The sequence below is a fragment of the Phocoena sinus genome, chromosome 8 (assembly GCF_008692025.1).
Source record: "Phocoena sinus isolate mPhoSin1 chromosome 8, mPhoSin1.pri, whole genome shotgun sequence".
NCBI lineage: Eukaryota > Metazoa > Chordata > Mammalia > Artiodactyla > Phocoenidae > Phocoena > Phocoena sinus.
In genome coordinates this window covers 20020140-20035823 of record NC_045770.1, presented here as the reverse complement: position 1 = coordinate 20035823, position 15684 = coordinate 20020140, and the positions used below count along the sequence as shown (strand labels likewise).

Sequence of the window (15684 nt, the reverse complement as noted above, 5' to 3'; positions counted from 1 at the left end):
TCAAAAAGTGTTGGTTGATTTGAATAAATGAATGCATAGAATGACAGGGTCTAGAAGGATCTTGTGAGATGGAATCTAACAAGTTAAAATTTATTAAAGGTAAATATGGATCAAGAAAACCAGTTATGGGCTTCCCTGGTGGCGCAGTGGTTGAGAGTCCGCCTGCCGATGCAGGGGACACGGGTTCGTGCCCCGGTCCGGGAAGATCCCACATGCCGTGGAGTGGCTGGGCCCATGAGCCATGGCCGCTGAGCCTGCGCGTCCAGAGCCTGTGCTCTGCAACAGGAGAGGCCCCAGCAGCGAGAGGCCCGCGTACCACAAAAAAAAAAAAAAAAAAGAAAAAGAAAAAGAAAAAAGAAAACCAGTTATTACAAGAATGAAGATGGAAGAGATTGGTTTAACAGCAGAATGTGTTAAAAATTAGGGGTTTTGCTTGACAGCTCAGTGCAAGTCAGCAATTTGAGGTGGTAACAAATAAAAACAAGAAAGAAAGAAAAGAATATGAAATATCTTAAATGAGGAAGTTGAGTGTCTTAGTTTATACACAGGGTATTGTGTTTGGCTCTACGTATCATGATTTTATTGGTATTTAGACCAGAATAACAATAATTATTGAAACTATTTTGTTTTTAATGTTTTTTGATAAAAAATTACCAAAATAGAGTGAGAAACCACTAGCTAACATTATCAAGGAAAAAGGGAGAAAGCAATGACAATGAAGGAATTCCCTGGCTGTCCAGTGGTTAGGACTCTGCACTTCCATTGCAGGGGACACGGGTTCGATCCCTGGTCAGGGAACTAAGATCCCACAAGCCGCATGGTGTGGCCAAAAAAAAAAAAAGAAAAGAAAAATAGAAAAGAAGAAAAGAGAGAAATGACAGTGAAAGAGAAGCCATTGAAACAGATAAAAAATTATAGAAGATTTTGTGGGCCTCTATGCAAATACATTTGAAAACCTCAAGGAAATGGATAATTCCCTGAGGAAATACAGATTACCAAAATTGATAGAGGTAGAGAGTTTAAACAGACCAATTTCTGTTGAAGAAAACAAGAAACTTATTGTGAAACTGCTTCTTAAAAAAAGCAGTAGGCCCAGATTATTTCACAGGGAAATTCTACCAAACCTTCAAATATCAGATAGTTTCAGTGTTCTATAGATTATTTTAAAGGATTGAAAATGAAGGGAAGTTTCCCACTACTTTTTATGAATAAAGTATAATATTAATATCTATACATGATAAAGTTGTTACAAAAAAGAAGACAATTATTCATATTATTTATGAATATCCATAAAAAAGTACAAAATATATAGTACTAATATAATACTAATAAATATTTTCTTAACAAACAGAATCCAACACTACATTAAACATATAATTCACTATAATTAAGTAGGATTAATTTCAAGAATGCAAGATAGGTTCATTATTTGGAAATCCATTACTGTCATATACCATATTAATAGATCTCAAGAAAAATAATCATAATCATAGTCATAATCATAATCTTCTCCATAAATGCTAATAAAATGTTTGTCAAAATTCAACATCCATTCCTCATAAAAATACTCAAGATAGTAGGACTTGAGGGATACTTTCTTAACACGATTTTGTACATATATATATATATACACATACATACATATTTATATATGTATTTTATATATACATATATTTATATATGTGAGTATATGTGTGTGTATATATATACATGTATACATATATATACACGTATATATCTACACACAGATATAAATTCATATATTTTCATTTTAGTCCTAAAACCAGTAATATTAATTGGGAAACATTACAAGTTTTTTTCTAAAGCAGAAACAAGGAAAGGATGGCTACTATCTTCACTTCTATTTAATCAGATGTAGCCAATACAATTAGACTAAAGAAATTAATTAGAGGCACACGGATTAGTAAAGTAAACCTGGAAAGCCGCAGAGAATTAATGACAAAATAACACAAACAAATAAAAGGTGAGGTAACAGGATGTAAAATTAACATACTGAAATCACTAGCTTTCATATACACAAATAATAACCAGTTAGGGGGCATAATGGTAGGAAAAACCTCATTTAAAATAGCAACAAAGAAGAGTAAATGCTCAGAAATGAGTTTAACAAGAAATGTGCAAACTTTCAAACACTCCTAAAAGACACAATTAACTAGAAAGATCCTCTGTTCTTGAATAGGATGGATGATTCAACATCACAAACATGTCAGTTCTCCCCAAGTTAATTTTTAAATTTAATACAATCTTAATAAAAATTCCAGTTTTTAAAGGAAGTTAGACAAATGAATACTAAAGTTCATGTGGAAAAATAAATATGCAAGAATAGTCAAGAAAACACTAAAAAAGAAAATTCTCAGAGAGGGGTGGGGACTAGCCCTATCAGATGTTAAAATATACTATAAAGACTCTATAATTAAAACATTGTGATATTGATGCATGAATGGACAAATAGACAAGTGATACAGAATAAAAAGCCCAGAAATGGACCCAAGAACTTACGGAAATTGAGTTTATAAACTCAATAAAATTGAGGGAGAAGGCAGTTTAAACATCCTCTCATGTCAAAAATGATAAAATTATAAAGATGTTATCTCAAATCACTGCATAAAGAGGGCCTTAAAAAAAAAACACCTTTATTTCCTGCAGTTTAAAAAAAATTGTAAAAAACACAGCTCAACCATATTTAAATGTACAGGTTAGTGTTGTGAAACAGATCTTCAGAACTTTTTCATCTTGAGAAACTGAAACTCTATACCCATTAAACAATAGCTCTCCATTTCCCCCTCCCCTGAGCCCCTGGTAACGACCATTCTACTTTCTGTTTCTGTGAATTTGACTACTTTAGATATCTCATGTAAGTGCTATCATATAGTATTTGTCTTTTGTGACTGGCTTATTTCATTTAGATGGTGTCCTTAAGGTTTATCCATGTTATAGCATGTGACAGAATTTCTTTCCTTTTTAAGGCTGTATAATATTCCGTTGTATGTTAAATTTTGTTTATCCTGTTTTTCAGCTGATGGACGCTTGGGTTGTTTCCACCTTTCGGTTATTGTAAATAATGCTGCTGTAAGATGGGTGTACAAATATCTCTTTGAATCCCTGCTTTCAAGACCGTAGCCTTTTAAGACAAGCCTTTAAGAGAAGACCAAGCCTTTTAGCTTGTTATTCATGCTGAAGACATTAAGCATTCACTCTGTCAAGCATATGAGAGAAAATACTAAATAATATTAAACCCTTTTAAAAGCAAAGCACAAACTTTCCTTACAGTGTTTTGATGTTCCATCATTTAGATACATCATTTCTATAGTGTAATTATATGGACGAAAATGATTATCCAGTAAGGATAGTCATCTTACTTGCTTACTTTAGCATAGTTCTGATAAATTTGAAAAAATTTTAAATAAATAGAAAATGTAATATGTATAAGATATGAAGATAACTACCTCTAAAAGTTTTGGAATCCATTTTAATTTGAGAAATGTCAAGCATTCCATATGCTGATATCTTGGCTATAGGTTAAAGACAGAATTATCTTAGGTGTCACCAGCTTAGGGTTTTTCTTTAGCCCTCTGATGTGTGAGCTTTTTGATAAGGGGTAAGGGTCAAGAGAATGTAAGTTGCTCTTTCATTGTTGTACTCCAGGATATACTCAAAAGCTATCAACGCTTAATTTCAAGTTCTTTGACTGAGCAGGTTCTGCTGGGAACCCATCCCATTTCCTTATTTCTGTATTTGAAATCTCTCATTTTGGCCCCATGTTTATCTTCCTAATATTTATTTTTGTATTTTTGCTCCTGTTTAAAGGTACAATCACTGGTTTGATGGAATGGCTTTACTTCACCAGTTCAAGGTGGAGAAGGGCACAGTGACATACAGGAGCAAGTTTCTACAGAGTGATACATATAAGACCAACAGTGTTCATGATCGAATTGTGATCTCAGAATTTGGCACATTGGCTCTCCCTGATCCATGCAAGAATGTTTTCGAACGTTTCATGTCAAAATTTGAACCGCTTGGTAAGCAGCCTTTAATATGCTCAGAATTTGCAGGGGATAGTGATGATTCTTTAAATTATTATGATATATGTCAAGCTATATAAATATTGAAATATATATATTTTTGATATGAGAGGATGTTTAAACTGCTTTCTCCCTTGAGAAAGTTGTGGTGTTTAAATAACTCTGGGGTTTGATTTCAGCAATTACTGACAACACCAATGTCAACTATGTGCAGTACAAGGGTGATTACTACATTAGTACAGAAACCAACTTCATGAATAAACTGGACATTGAAACCCTGGAAAAAACAGAAAAGGTAAACTATAGGTTAAAAACGAATATAATAAACCCTAAAATTTCTCTCCATTCAAAATACTTTTTAGAGTAGCTAATATCTGAAGAAAAAATTGGATCCTTAAACAAAATCAAAGTTACCCACTAATTCACGTCATTGTGTACCCTCTGTCCTGGTTAGAATGGCCTGTGGGGTTGGGGTGTTCCTTAAAGATAGTTCTAGACTTCTTCTTCCTTAGTCCTAATGTCTGAAAGCTAGGGCAAAGGAGAAATAGAGTAGTACAGACTTATTTCTTTTAATCTTTTTTTAAACATCTTTATTGGAGTATAATTGTTTTACAATGTTGTTTTAGTTTCTGCTGTATAACACAGTGAATCAGCTATATGCATACGTATATCCCCATATCCCCTCCCTCTTGCATCTCCCTCCCACCCTCCCTATCCCACCCCCTAGGTGGTTGCAAAGCACCAAGCTGATCTCCCTGTGCTATGCAACTGCTTCCCACTAGCTATCTATTTTACTTTCGGTAGTGTATATATGTCCATGCCACTCTCTCACTTCGTCCCAGCTTATCCTTCCCCCTCCCCGTGTCCTCAAGTCCATTCTTTACATCTGTGTCTTTATTCCTGTCCTGCCTCTAGGTTCATCAGAACCATTTTTTTTTTTTAGATTCCTTATATATGTGTTAGCATGAGGTATTTGTTTTTCTCTTTCTGACTTACTTCACTCTGTATGACAGACTCTATGTCTATCTACCTCGCCAGAAATAACTCAAGTTTCGTTTCTTTTTATATTCCTTTGTATATATGTGCCACATCTTCTTTATCCATTCATCTCTTGATCCATTAGGTTGCTACCATATGACCCAGCAATCCCACTACTGGACATATACCCTGAGAAAACCATAATTCAAAAAGAGTTGTGTGCCACAATGTTCATTGCAGCACTATTTACAATAGCCAGACTTATTTTTGCCAATTCATTTTCTGCCTAGCTACAGGGAGAACTGGACTGGAGATTATCTAGACCCATACTGCCTTCACATTACACATTAATTAGAGATAAAATAAAACTTTGGGCCAGAATTTTAATTCTTATTCTTTTGATCTTTCCTGTGATCTTGTGATCTTGGGCAAAATAAAAAATTCGTACTGGATAATCATTTTTGTCCATTTTTTGTTGGTGGTGGTGGTAGAGTTTTTGTTTGGTTTTGTTCTTTGGTCTTAGTTTCTTTTTCTTTAGTAGGAAAAATAATTTTGATTTCTCAGAGGTGAGACATTAGGACTTAAACTGTAGTTTTTATATCTTATTTTAAAAATATTTGACACATCCCTACTGTCTATGCATCTAAATAGAGATCTTCCCATGTAACATTTAAGTCTCTGTATGGTCTTAAATTTGCAGGTAGACTGGAGCAAATTTATTGCTGTGAATGGAGCAACTGCACATCCTCATTATGACAAAGATGGAACAGCATACAACATGGGGAACTCCTATGGGCAACATGGTAAAGTTGGGATGGGGGTCTTTTAAAAAATAATTGGGAGTTAACTATCTTCCCACACTTCCGTTATGGCCAAGACGTTAACATATATGAAACTTCATTTGAAAGGTTGAGAAAGAAATCTCCGAAGTAGCATTACTGAACTTAAAATATATAATTTATAATTAAGTTCTGTTGTCTTTTTGCACATATGCTTGGAAGCTGATTTTCTATTTGATCTTTTCAGCATGACTCACATTTTTATGTTCCATTATGCTTTTTGGCTCACAAGCATTGTAGGGATGAGTAATGTATTTCTCAAACTTGAATTTTTAGGAAGTACCATATTGTAAGTATAAGAAATTTAGAATGCTACAGCAAAGAGATATAGAGAAGGTATACTGTATATTACATAGGAAGGAATTTATTATTACCATGGGAGTAAAACACTACAAAGTAAGTTAAGGTTAAAGTTTGGTTGCATTCACAACCACTTACATCACATCTCTTTCCTGGTCATCCATATACTTCCCCAGCTGCCTATTATTCTGTTCCAGAAGGTTCTAACGGCTAATAACGATAACCAGCATTTATTGAGTGCCTAGTATGTGCTGGTGTTAACCGTATTTTCCATATATTTTCTCATTTAATCTTTATGAAAGTCTCTGAGAAAGGTACTATTATTTTTATTTTTTTTAAATTGAAGTATAGTTGATTTACAATGTTGTGTTAGTTTTTGGTATACAACAAAGTGATTCAGTTACATATATATGTATATTCTTTTCCATTATGGTTTATTACAAGATATCGAACATAGTTCCCTGTGTTATACGGTACAACCTTGTTGTTTATATTTTTTTAATTAAAAAATTTTTTTTTCTGGTACGCAGGCCTCTTACTGTTGTGGCCTCTTCCGTTGTGGAGCACAGGCTCCAGAGGCACAGGCTCAGTGGCCATGGCTCACGGGCCCAGCTGCTCCGCGGCATGTGGGATCTTCCCGGACCGGGGCGCGAACCCGTGTCCCCTGCATCGGCAGGCAGACTCTTAACCACTGTGCCACCAGGGAAACCCTGTTGTTTATTTTATATATAGTAGTTTGTATCTGCTAATCCCAAGCTCCTAATTTATTCCCCACCCCTTTCCCCTTTGGCAACCATAAGTTTGTTCATTTGTATCATGTTTTAGATTCCACATATAAGTGATATTGTATGATATTTGTCTTTCTCTGTCTGTCTTACTTCACTTAGTATGATAATCTGTATGTCTATCCATGGCATTAAGAAAGGCGGTTATTACCCCCATTTTATAGACAAGGGCAGTGAACCTTGAGAAGATTTAAGATGCTTGCTTAGGCAAGCTTCGGGTGTCTAGTCTGAGTAACACACAAAAACTTGCTACTAGTCACTCCATAAGATCATCTTAATTATTCATCACTGACTACAGAGGATCCTTTCAGGGCATGCACATGAATTATCCTGTACCCAAGTACACATCTCTCTCTGTTTGAAAAGGAATGTGTAAGTGTAAGCGTTAGAAGTTTCTGACTATCTTGGCTGTCATTCTGTCATCTATAACCTACGAATCTTTTTTTTTTTTTCTGTACTCGGGCCTCTCACTGTTGTGGCCTCTCCCGTTGCGGAGCACAGGCTCCGGACGCGCAGGCTCAGTGGCCACGGCTCACGGGCCCAGCCGCTCCGCGGCATGTGGGATCTTCCCGGACCGGGGCACGAACCCATATCCCTTGCATCGGCAGGTGGACTCTCAACCACTGCGCCACCAGGGAAGCCCTACTACGAATCTTTTGTATGGGTTAACTTTTGAATAGGTTAATATATACCTTTGGTAAGTAATTGACTTTGTGGATTGTTCATCTCTACCTCTCCATATTTACATGTATGAGTGTATATGAAAATGAATACTGCAGGTTTGCTTTTTACCAGCTCAAGAAGAGATAGGGTACCCTGGAAACTTCATCACTCAGCCCTCTCTCTTCTTTGTTACCTGACCTCGGGTTGGGATGTATTCTTCAAAGCTGTTATAGGAGACAGCAAACATCTTTTTAGGTAAAATCTTTCAGCAAATGGGTAAACTGACTCAGCAGTATTTTGTCCATGCATCTTTTTTGATCATAAAAAATTTATTTCTGGGGCTTCCCTGGTGGCGCAGTGGTTGAGAGTCCGCCTGCCGATGCAGGGGACACAGGTTCGTGCCCCGGTCCGGGAAGATCCCACATGCCGCAGAGTGGCTGGGCCTGTGAGCCGTGGCCGCTGAGCCTGCGCGTCCGGAGCCTGTGCTCCGGAATGGGAGAGGCCACAACAGTGAGAGGCCCGCATACCGCAAAAAAAAAAAAAAAAAATTATTTCTTAATAAATTAACTCTAATACCCAAGTAGATAACTTTGTAACTAGTTCATAATATGAGAAATACTGTTTAACCATTCTTAGTTATTTTTCTAAAATAAATAGTCATTATATCAGTGATTCTCAGCCTTTAGAGCACCTAAAAACCATCTGGAATGCTTCCTAGCAATGTAGATCACTGGGCTTCATCTTCAGAGATTCTGGTTCACTAGACCTGAAAAAGGGTTAAGAATCTGCATTGTAACTACACTTTCACTCCTTATCTTGGTACATTTTAACAAGATCTCCAGGTGATTTTGGTGCAAGTGGCCCATGAATCTTTGAGAAACCTTGCCACGAATCATCAGAGGCTGTGCTTGTTATTTTGCCTCAATTTGATGTTTATACGAAGTCCTGAAGAGTCTCCCAGAGTTAGGCTCACAGTATTGGGCAGGTCATTCCTTTAGGCATTCAGTTCTCTGCTGGGTGTTTCCTGGGTGTCTGTCTGATTTGCTCATGCCTTCAAGACTTGAAGTTAGGACAGTTCATTAACTAGCAGTGTTCAAATTTAGTGAATCGAGTAATTGTCACTTAATCCAATTGCTGAGACAGAACTTTTTTCTCTTGATCTTCTAATCTCAACTAAAACTGGATTTACTTCTTTCTTACTTGATTATTTGGTTCAGTGATGAATTTTTAAACTGGAATGCAAATGTACATGTAGTTGCAGGGAGCTCTACTAGATAGTATGCGTTTGGGGGAAATTTAGTGATTTTCTTTGTAAATAAAGTGCTTGCTAATAATTTCTACCTTTCCAGGTATTTTAAAAAGGCTTTTTAAAGTTAAAAAAATCCTCTAAACATTAATCCAGCTAGTTTTAAGTACTAATTTAAAATACATAAACAGTTAGATAGTAGTATGGTACTCTTGGAACTCTAGAGTTTGTCTTTCATTTCTTTTATAACTCATCACTGTATAAAGCATGGTGTTTTATTTATAATTGGTTCTCAAAACATATAATGTCCTAACCTAGACCTCCCCATCAGTTAGTTGCTTACTCAGTGTTTTTACTAAGATGTCTGATAGATGTTACAAAATTAATTTTTTAAAAACCAAACTCTTGATCTTTCCCCCTAAACTTTCTCTGCTTAAAATGTTCCCTATGTCAGTTGATGGTAACTCTGTCCTTCCACTTGCTTAAGATGATAACTTTGGAATCATTTTTTATACCTCTCTCACATCCACATCTAATGGGTCAAAAAGTAATTTCAATAATGCCTTCAAAATATATCAAAAATCCGACTACCTCGTATCACCTCCATTGCCACCACTCTGGTTTAGGCCACCATTCTTTCTCATTTGAATTATTGTAGTAGCTTCTTAACTAGTCTCCTTACTTCTCCCCTTGCCCCACTTCAGTTTATTCTTAGCATATCAGCCAGTTATCCTTTTAACCCACCCCACCTCATCTAGAATTTTCTCTTTGCTTACTATGGATAGGGCCACGCTGGCCTCATTGCTCTTATTTGAACACTCCAAACTAATTCTTGGCTGAGAATCTTTGCATCTGATCTTCTCTCCACCTGAAATGCGTTTCTCCCAGATATCCTTAAGGCTATCTTCCTCACTTCTTTCAGGTCTTTACTCAAATGTCACCTTCTTAGTGAAACCTTCCCAGACCACCGTAATTAAAATTGCAAACAGTAGCCCCCATCCTTATACACTCACTTCTAATCCCCATTCCCTGGTTTATTTCTCAATATAGTCCTTCTCATCATCTGATGCATTATATTTTTACTTATTGTATGATTTTTTTTTAGAATTTGAGCTTTATAAATGAAGAGCCTTTTGTCTATTTTGTACACTGCTGTATACAAGTGTTTAGGATATGGTACTTAGGACTCTTACAAGAGTGCCTAGAACATAGTTGACACTCAGTAAGTAGTTGCTGATAATGAGTAGGGAACTGTATGGTTATCTTGTTCCAGAGGAAGCTTAGTGATTGCGAAGCTCTATAAGTTACCTAAGTTCTTCAGGACCTACATTGGCACTTCTAACACTAGGAAGATAATTCAATATGACCTCAATATTTGTTCATTCATTGAGTGATTTAACAAACATATGTTGTTAGTTAATCTGTCAGTAGTTATTTATAGTGTACCTACTAAATGCCAAGTCATTTTTTGGTACTGAAGATGCAAAGATGTATCAGACACAATTCCTGCTCCAGAAGAGCTCAGTCTACTAGGAAACAGATAAATAAGCAGAAAATTATAGTACAATGAGATAAGTACTATGATAGTATAGGATATAATTAAAGCATAAAGGAGGGACACCAAATGCCTTTGGGTGGGGAAGAGTCAGGAAAGGCTACTAGAGGAGTGGGTAACTTGAGGAAGTAGTAATAGTCAGATGAATGATGGCATGAATGAATGTTGATGAGACAGGATGAGGTGGGACCCAAAGTGACCCCAGGGATCTAGAACACTGAAAGGAAGGAGTTGGACATGGGTACAAATGGAGATTGTTGTTTATGGAGCTGGGGAGTGGGAAGAAGGACAAATAGAATTTGAGGATATTCCTAGCTGCTACCTTATCGTTTCCTATGAAGATGGGATTGAGTTCAACTTCAGAGAGCTAGGGGGGAACCATTTGTGGACATTAAAATACAATAGCTGGAGGCAAGAATATACAGTGGAGAAAGGACAGCCTCTTCAATAAGTGGTGCTGGGAAAACTGGACAGCTACGTGTAAAAGTATGAGATTAGAACACTCCCTAACACCATACACAAAAATAAACTCAAAATGGATTAGAGACCTAAATGTAAGGCCAGACACTATCAAACTCTTAGAGGAAAACATAGGCAGAACACTCTATGACATAAATCACAGCAAGATCCTTTTTGACCCACCTCCTAGAGAAATGGAAATAAAAACAAAAATAAACAAATGGGACCTAATGAAACTTCAAAGCTTTTGCACAGCAAAGGAAACCATAAACAAGACCAAAAGACAACCCTCAGAATGGGAGAAAATATTTGCAAATGAAGCAACTGACAAAGGATTAATCTCCAAAATTTACAAGCAGCTCATGTAGCTCAGTAACAAAAAAACAAACAACCCAATCCAAAAATGGGCAGAAGACCTAAACAGACATTTCTCCAAAGAAGATATACAGATTGCCAACAAACACATGAAAGAATGCTCAACATCATTAATCGTTAGAGAAATGCAAATCAAAACTACAATTAGATATCATCTCACACCAGTCAGAATGGCCATCATCAAAAAATCTAGAAACAATAAATGCTGGAGAGGGTGTGGAGAAAAGGGAACACTCTTGCACTGTTGGTGGGAATGTAAACTGATACAGCTACTATGGAGAACAGTATGGAGGTTCCTTAAAAAACTACAAATAGAACTACCATATAACCCAGCAATCCCACTACTGGGCATATACCCTGAGAAAACCATAATTCAAAAAGAATCATGTACCAAAATGTTCATTGCAGCTCTATTTACAATAGCCAGGACCTGGAAGCAACCTAAGTGTCCATCGACAGATGAATGGATAAAGAAGATGTGGCCCATATACACAATGGAATATTACTCAGCCATAAAAAGAAACGAAATTGAGTTATTTGTAGTGAGGTGGATAGACCTAGAGTCTGTCATACATAGTGAAGTACGTCAGAAAGAGAAAGACAAATACCGTATGCTAACACATATTTATGGAATCTAAGAAAAAAAAAAAAGGTCATGAAGAACCTAGGGGTAAGATGGGAATAAAGACTCAGACCTACTAGAGAATGGACTTGAGGATGTGGGGAGGGGGAAGGGTGAGCTGTGACAAAGTGAGAGAGTGGTATGGACATATACGCTACCAAACGTAAAATAGATAGCTAGTGGGAAGCAGCGGCATAGCACAGGGAGATCAGTTCGGTGCTTTGTGACCACCTAGAGGGGTGGGATAGGGAGGGTGGGAGGGAGGGAGATGCAAGAGGGAAGAGATATGGGAACATATGTATATGTATAACTGATTCACTTTGTTATAAAGCATAAACTAACACACCATTGTACAGCAATTATACTCCAATAAAGATGTTAAAAAAAAAGAAATATGGGTGTCATGCATATTGTATAAATCTCTTAACTGCTCTTGCCTAGTTCACAAGTGCAAGGCTTATCTTTTTTCTTAAAATGAATGTAAAACAGTTAAGACAGGACTTTCCATTTTCCAGGTTCTTGCTATAATGTTATTCGGGTTCCTCCAGAGAAAGTAGACCTTGGGGAGACAATCCATGGAGCCCAGGTGATATGTTCTATTGCTTCTGCAGAGAGGATGAAACCTTCTTACTACCACAGCTTTGGTGAGCCCAAAAATAAGGCAAATTTTATTGGGGGCTGCCTTAATGTTTCTGTTGCAGAGGGACTAATTTTGGCAAGTACTGTGTTAATACAGTTTATCAGAGTATGGTGATAAGAGACGAAGGTTGCATTTTAATGCCAATTAAGTTCATTCTGTTTAGTCACGTACTTCTTATCCTAGCCAACTGACTGATTGAAAAGATATTTTAATACAAGCAATTACTAAAAATTTAATTGGAAACACCAATTAATTTTAAAGTTTTTAATTAATTGACTGCTCTAGGAAATAGTTGTCAGTTTAAGAAATCATTGGTCCCTTCCCAGCGCATTGAGTCAAGCTGAGATTTAGTCACCCAGCGCTAACTCCACTTCAGTTCTCTATGGAGAACGGCCTCTCCCTTCAGCCCCCTGCTCCAGGATTACACAATGAGTAACCCCTAGTCATAGAAATCAGTCTCTTTGGTTTGTTTTGTATTATGTTGTATGTCATTGAATATCTAAATACAAAGGAAAAAAATACATTTATATATGTTTCCACAACAGAGACTATGGACTTTGGGTGATCGTGATGTGTCAGTGTAGGTTCATCAGTTGTAACAAATGGACCACTCTGGTGGAGGAAATTGATAATGTGGAGGCTGTGTGTGTTTGGGGACAGGTGGTATATGGGGAATCTCGGTACCTTCCCCTGCTCCAAAATATAAAGTCTTAATTAAAAAAATATGACCATAAAAAATTGACACAATTCAATATTTTAGGTAACTTTAAAGACCACAAATAATAATCATACAGGAAAGACTTTGATTATATTTTGGGGGAGGCAATTCATATTCCATGTAGATTGCTTCAGCTTTTTCTCAGAATATTTATCTTCTGCATCCTAAACCTTTATAGCCAATCTGCTCCTGGATTGTTACCTCCAGTATAAATAGCAAAAGGATTAAGGAATACAGGTCCAGACCATAAATGACACTTTAATATAATACTTCTTTGTTCCTAAACCAAAACAATTTGAAAACAAAGAAAGAAAGAAAAAGACAAAAAACAAGTTGGGGGCATTCAACCCAAGCTATTCTAAGCAGTTCCTGTTTTTATGTAGGAACAGAAAATAAAGATAGCAAAGCTGGGAAATGATGAAGAATTATTTCTGACTGGCATTTGTTTAGGTCAGCAGTAATGTGTCCAAGCCTTCAGACAAGTCCCCAGACTGTCACATTTCAGACAACTCTAGTTTGCCAAATAACATTTTATTGTTTGCTTGAACCTTTTAGGAATGACAAGGAACTACATTGTCTTCATTGAACAGCCTCTAAAGATGAATCTGTGGAAAATCATCACTTCTAAAATTCGGGGAAAGGCATTTTCAGATGGAATAAGCTGGGAACCCCAGTATGATACACGGTTTCATGTGGTGGATAAGCACACTGGTCAGGTGGAGAATTTTGAGTGTATTTACTGTGAAAATGATTGGACATGAAGGCAAAATTTCATGTGATTGACTTTTGCCTTCACTGGGCATTACTTACATAAGACACTCAATCAAGGATATTACCTTCTTCCATAAGTAGGGCTAGTTATTTATTAGTTAGTACAGTGGATTTTGCATATTAGAAAATTGTAGGAAATGGTTTTACCCTTTAAATTATCTGATTCAATTAAAATGACATCTAGGAAATCCTTTTAGCATTTTAGCATGGATTTTTCCATATAATATTTGCTAAAGAGGATATTGTTCATGCAGAGGTCTTCTGTAACTTTTGCAGTGATATTTTTATTAGCTGCTTCTATGATTTCTTGATATGTAAATATGATAGTCCTACCGAAGTCTAAAGCATATTAGTTAAATATCTTTCTATATACTCCTGATTAATAGCACTATTGTATTTGTCTACTTTTAAACCTCTCTAAAGAAATAGTATCCTAAATTTACTGTACCCTAATTTCATTACCAAAAAATCCCATTTTAGTAATGAGTGCATTTTTCAAAGGATTAGTCACTTAATTTATCATAAATTCTTTTTTTTTTTTTTTTTTTTTTTGCGGTACGTGGGCCTCTCACTGTTGTGGCCTCTCCCGTTGCGGAGCACAGGCTCCGGACGTGCAGGCCCAGCAGCCATGGCTCATGGGCCTAGCTGCTCCGCGGCATGTGGGATCTTCCCAGACGGGCACGAACCCGTGTCCCCTGCATCGGCAGGCAGACTCTCAACCACTGTGCCACCAGGGAAGCCCAATCATAAATTCTTAATAGAAGTACTTTCTATTTAACCATGTAGTTAAGAGCCTAAGATTTATTTATCCTTTAAAATATTGGACCATATTTCGTGAGAACTTTAAAGTTAGTTGAAACAGTTGATTGGTCTATATCAAATAGCCCCAGTTCATTGATTAATATGAGATGAGATTTTAAATCAAAGCATATTTGCTTCCACATTCCAAATTCTGGTTTTTATACCTACCAAGCCTGTCATTTAAAGAGGGGGAAGTCTTCTTAATTTGAGCTTTGTGGATCTGTACCCTAAAGGAAATAAAATAAAATATCTATTTTTCACTGTTTGTGTTTTCCTCTGCAGCTTCTTCCAGGGATGTACTACAGTAAACCTTTTGTTACTTTTCACCAAATCAATGCCTTTGAGGACCAGGGCTGTGTCATAATTGATTTGTGCTGTCAGGATGATGGAAGAAGCCTAGAAGTTTACCAACTACAGAATCTTAGGAAAACTGGGAAAGAGCTTGATCAGGTAAAATTCTTTGCTTTGTCATGAGTTGTCAAAATATTTTTGATCTAGCCAAGTTCTGTCTTTGGGTTTGGAATTAGCTGTTTCTCTTGCCTCTTTTGTAAATAGGGAGGGAGAATGGTTTTAAAGCATTGAAGATACAGCTTTGTAATTTATTTATTTAATATTTCAAAATAATTTGAAGTATGTATTTACATAATACCTAATAAATAAAAAGTATGTTAAAGAAAGCCGAGAAATATGTTTTGAAGCACTTGTGATTAGTTCCTTATTACACTTGGGCACTAAACATACTTACATTTCCTGGAAGGAATAGTAAAATGGACTATAATATTAATTCTTTGATTAAAAAAAGTGTATCAGTTCATCTAGCTTGAAGGGATTTACTTTTTCCTGATAACCAGTTCAAGGCAGAATTTTTCCTTGGATTATGTAATGTAAA

At 36.4% G+C, this 15684-nt stretch overlaps 1 protein-coding gene across 4 annotated transcripts in view; it reads left to right on the top strand.

The window, feature by feature from the left end:
- Positions 1 to 15684, top strand: part of BCO2 (beta-carotene oxygenase 2) — a 45246-nt gene that overhangs the window by 16421 nt on the left and 13141 nt on the right. For all 4 annotated transcript variants that reach the window (XM_032641422.1, XM_032641426.1, XM_032641425.1 and 1 more), the window contains exons 3-8: positions 3829 to 4040; positions 4223 to 4338; positions 5722 to 5824; positions 12381 to 12509; positions 13779 to 13939; positions 15078 to 15245. In XM_032641422.1, the coding sequence (XP_032497313.1) occupies positions 3829 to 4040; positions 4223 to 4338; positions 5722 to 5824; positions 12381 to 12509; positions 13779 to 13939; positions 15078 to 15245 (889 nt within the window). The remainder of the gene's footprint in view (positions 1 to 3828; positions 4041 to 4222; positions 4339 to 5721; positions 5825 to 12380; positions 12510 to 13778; positions 13940 to 15077; positions 15246 to 15684) is intronic.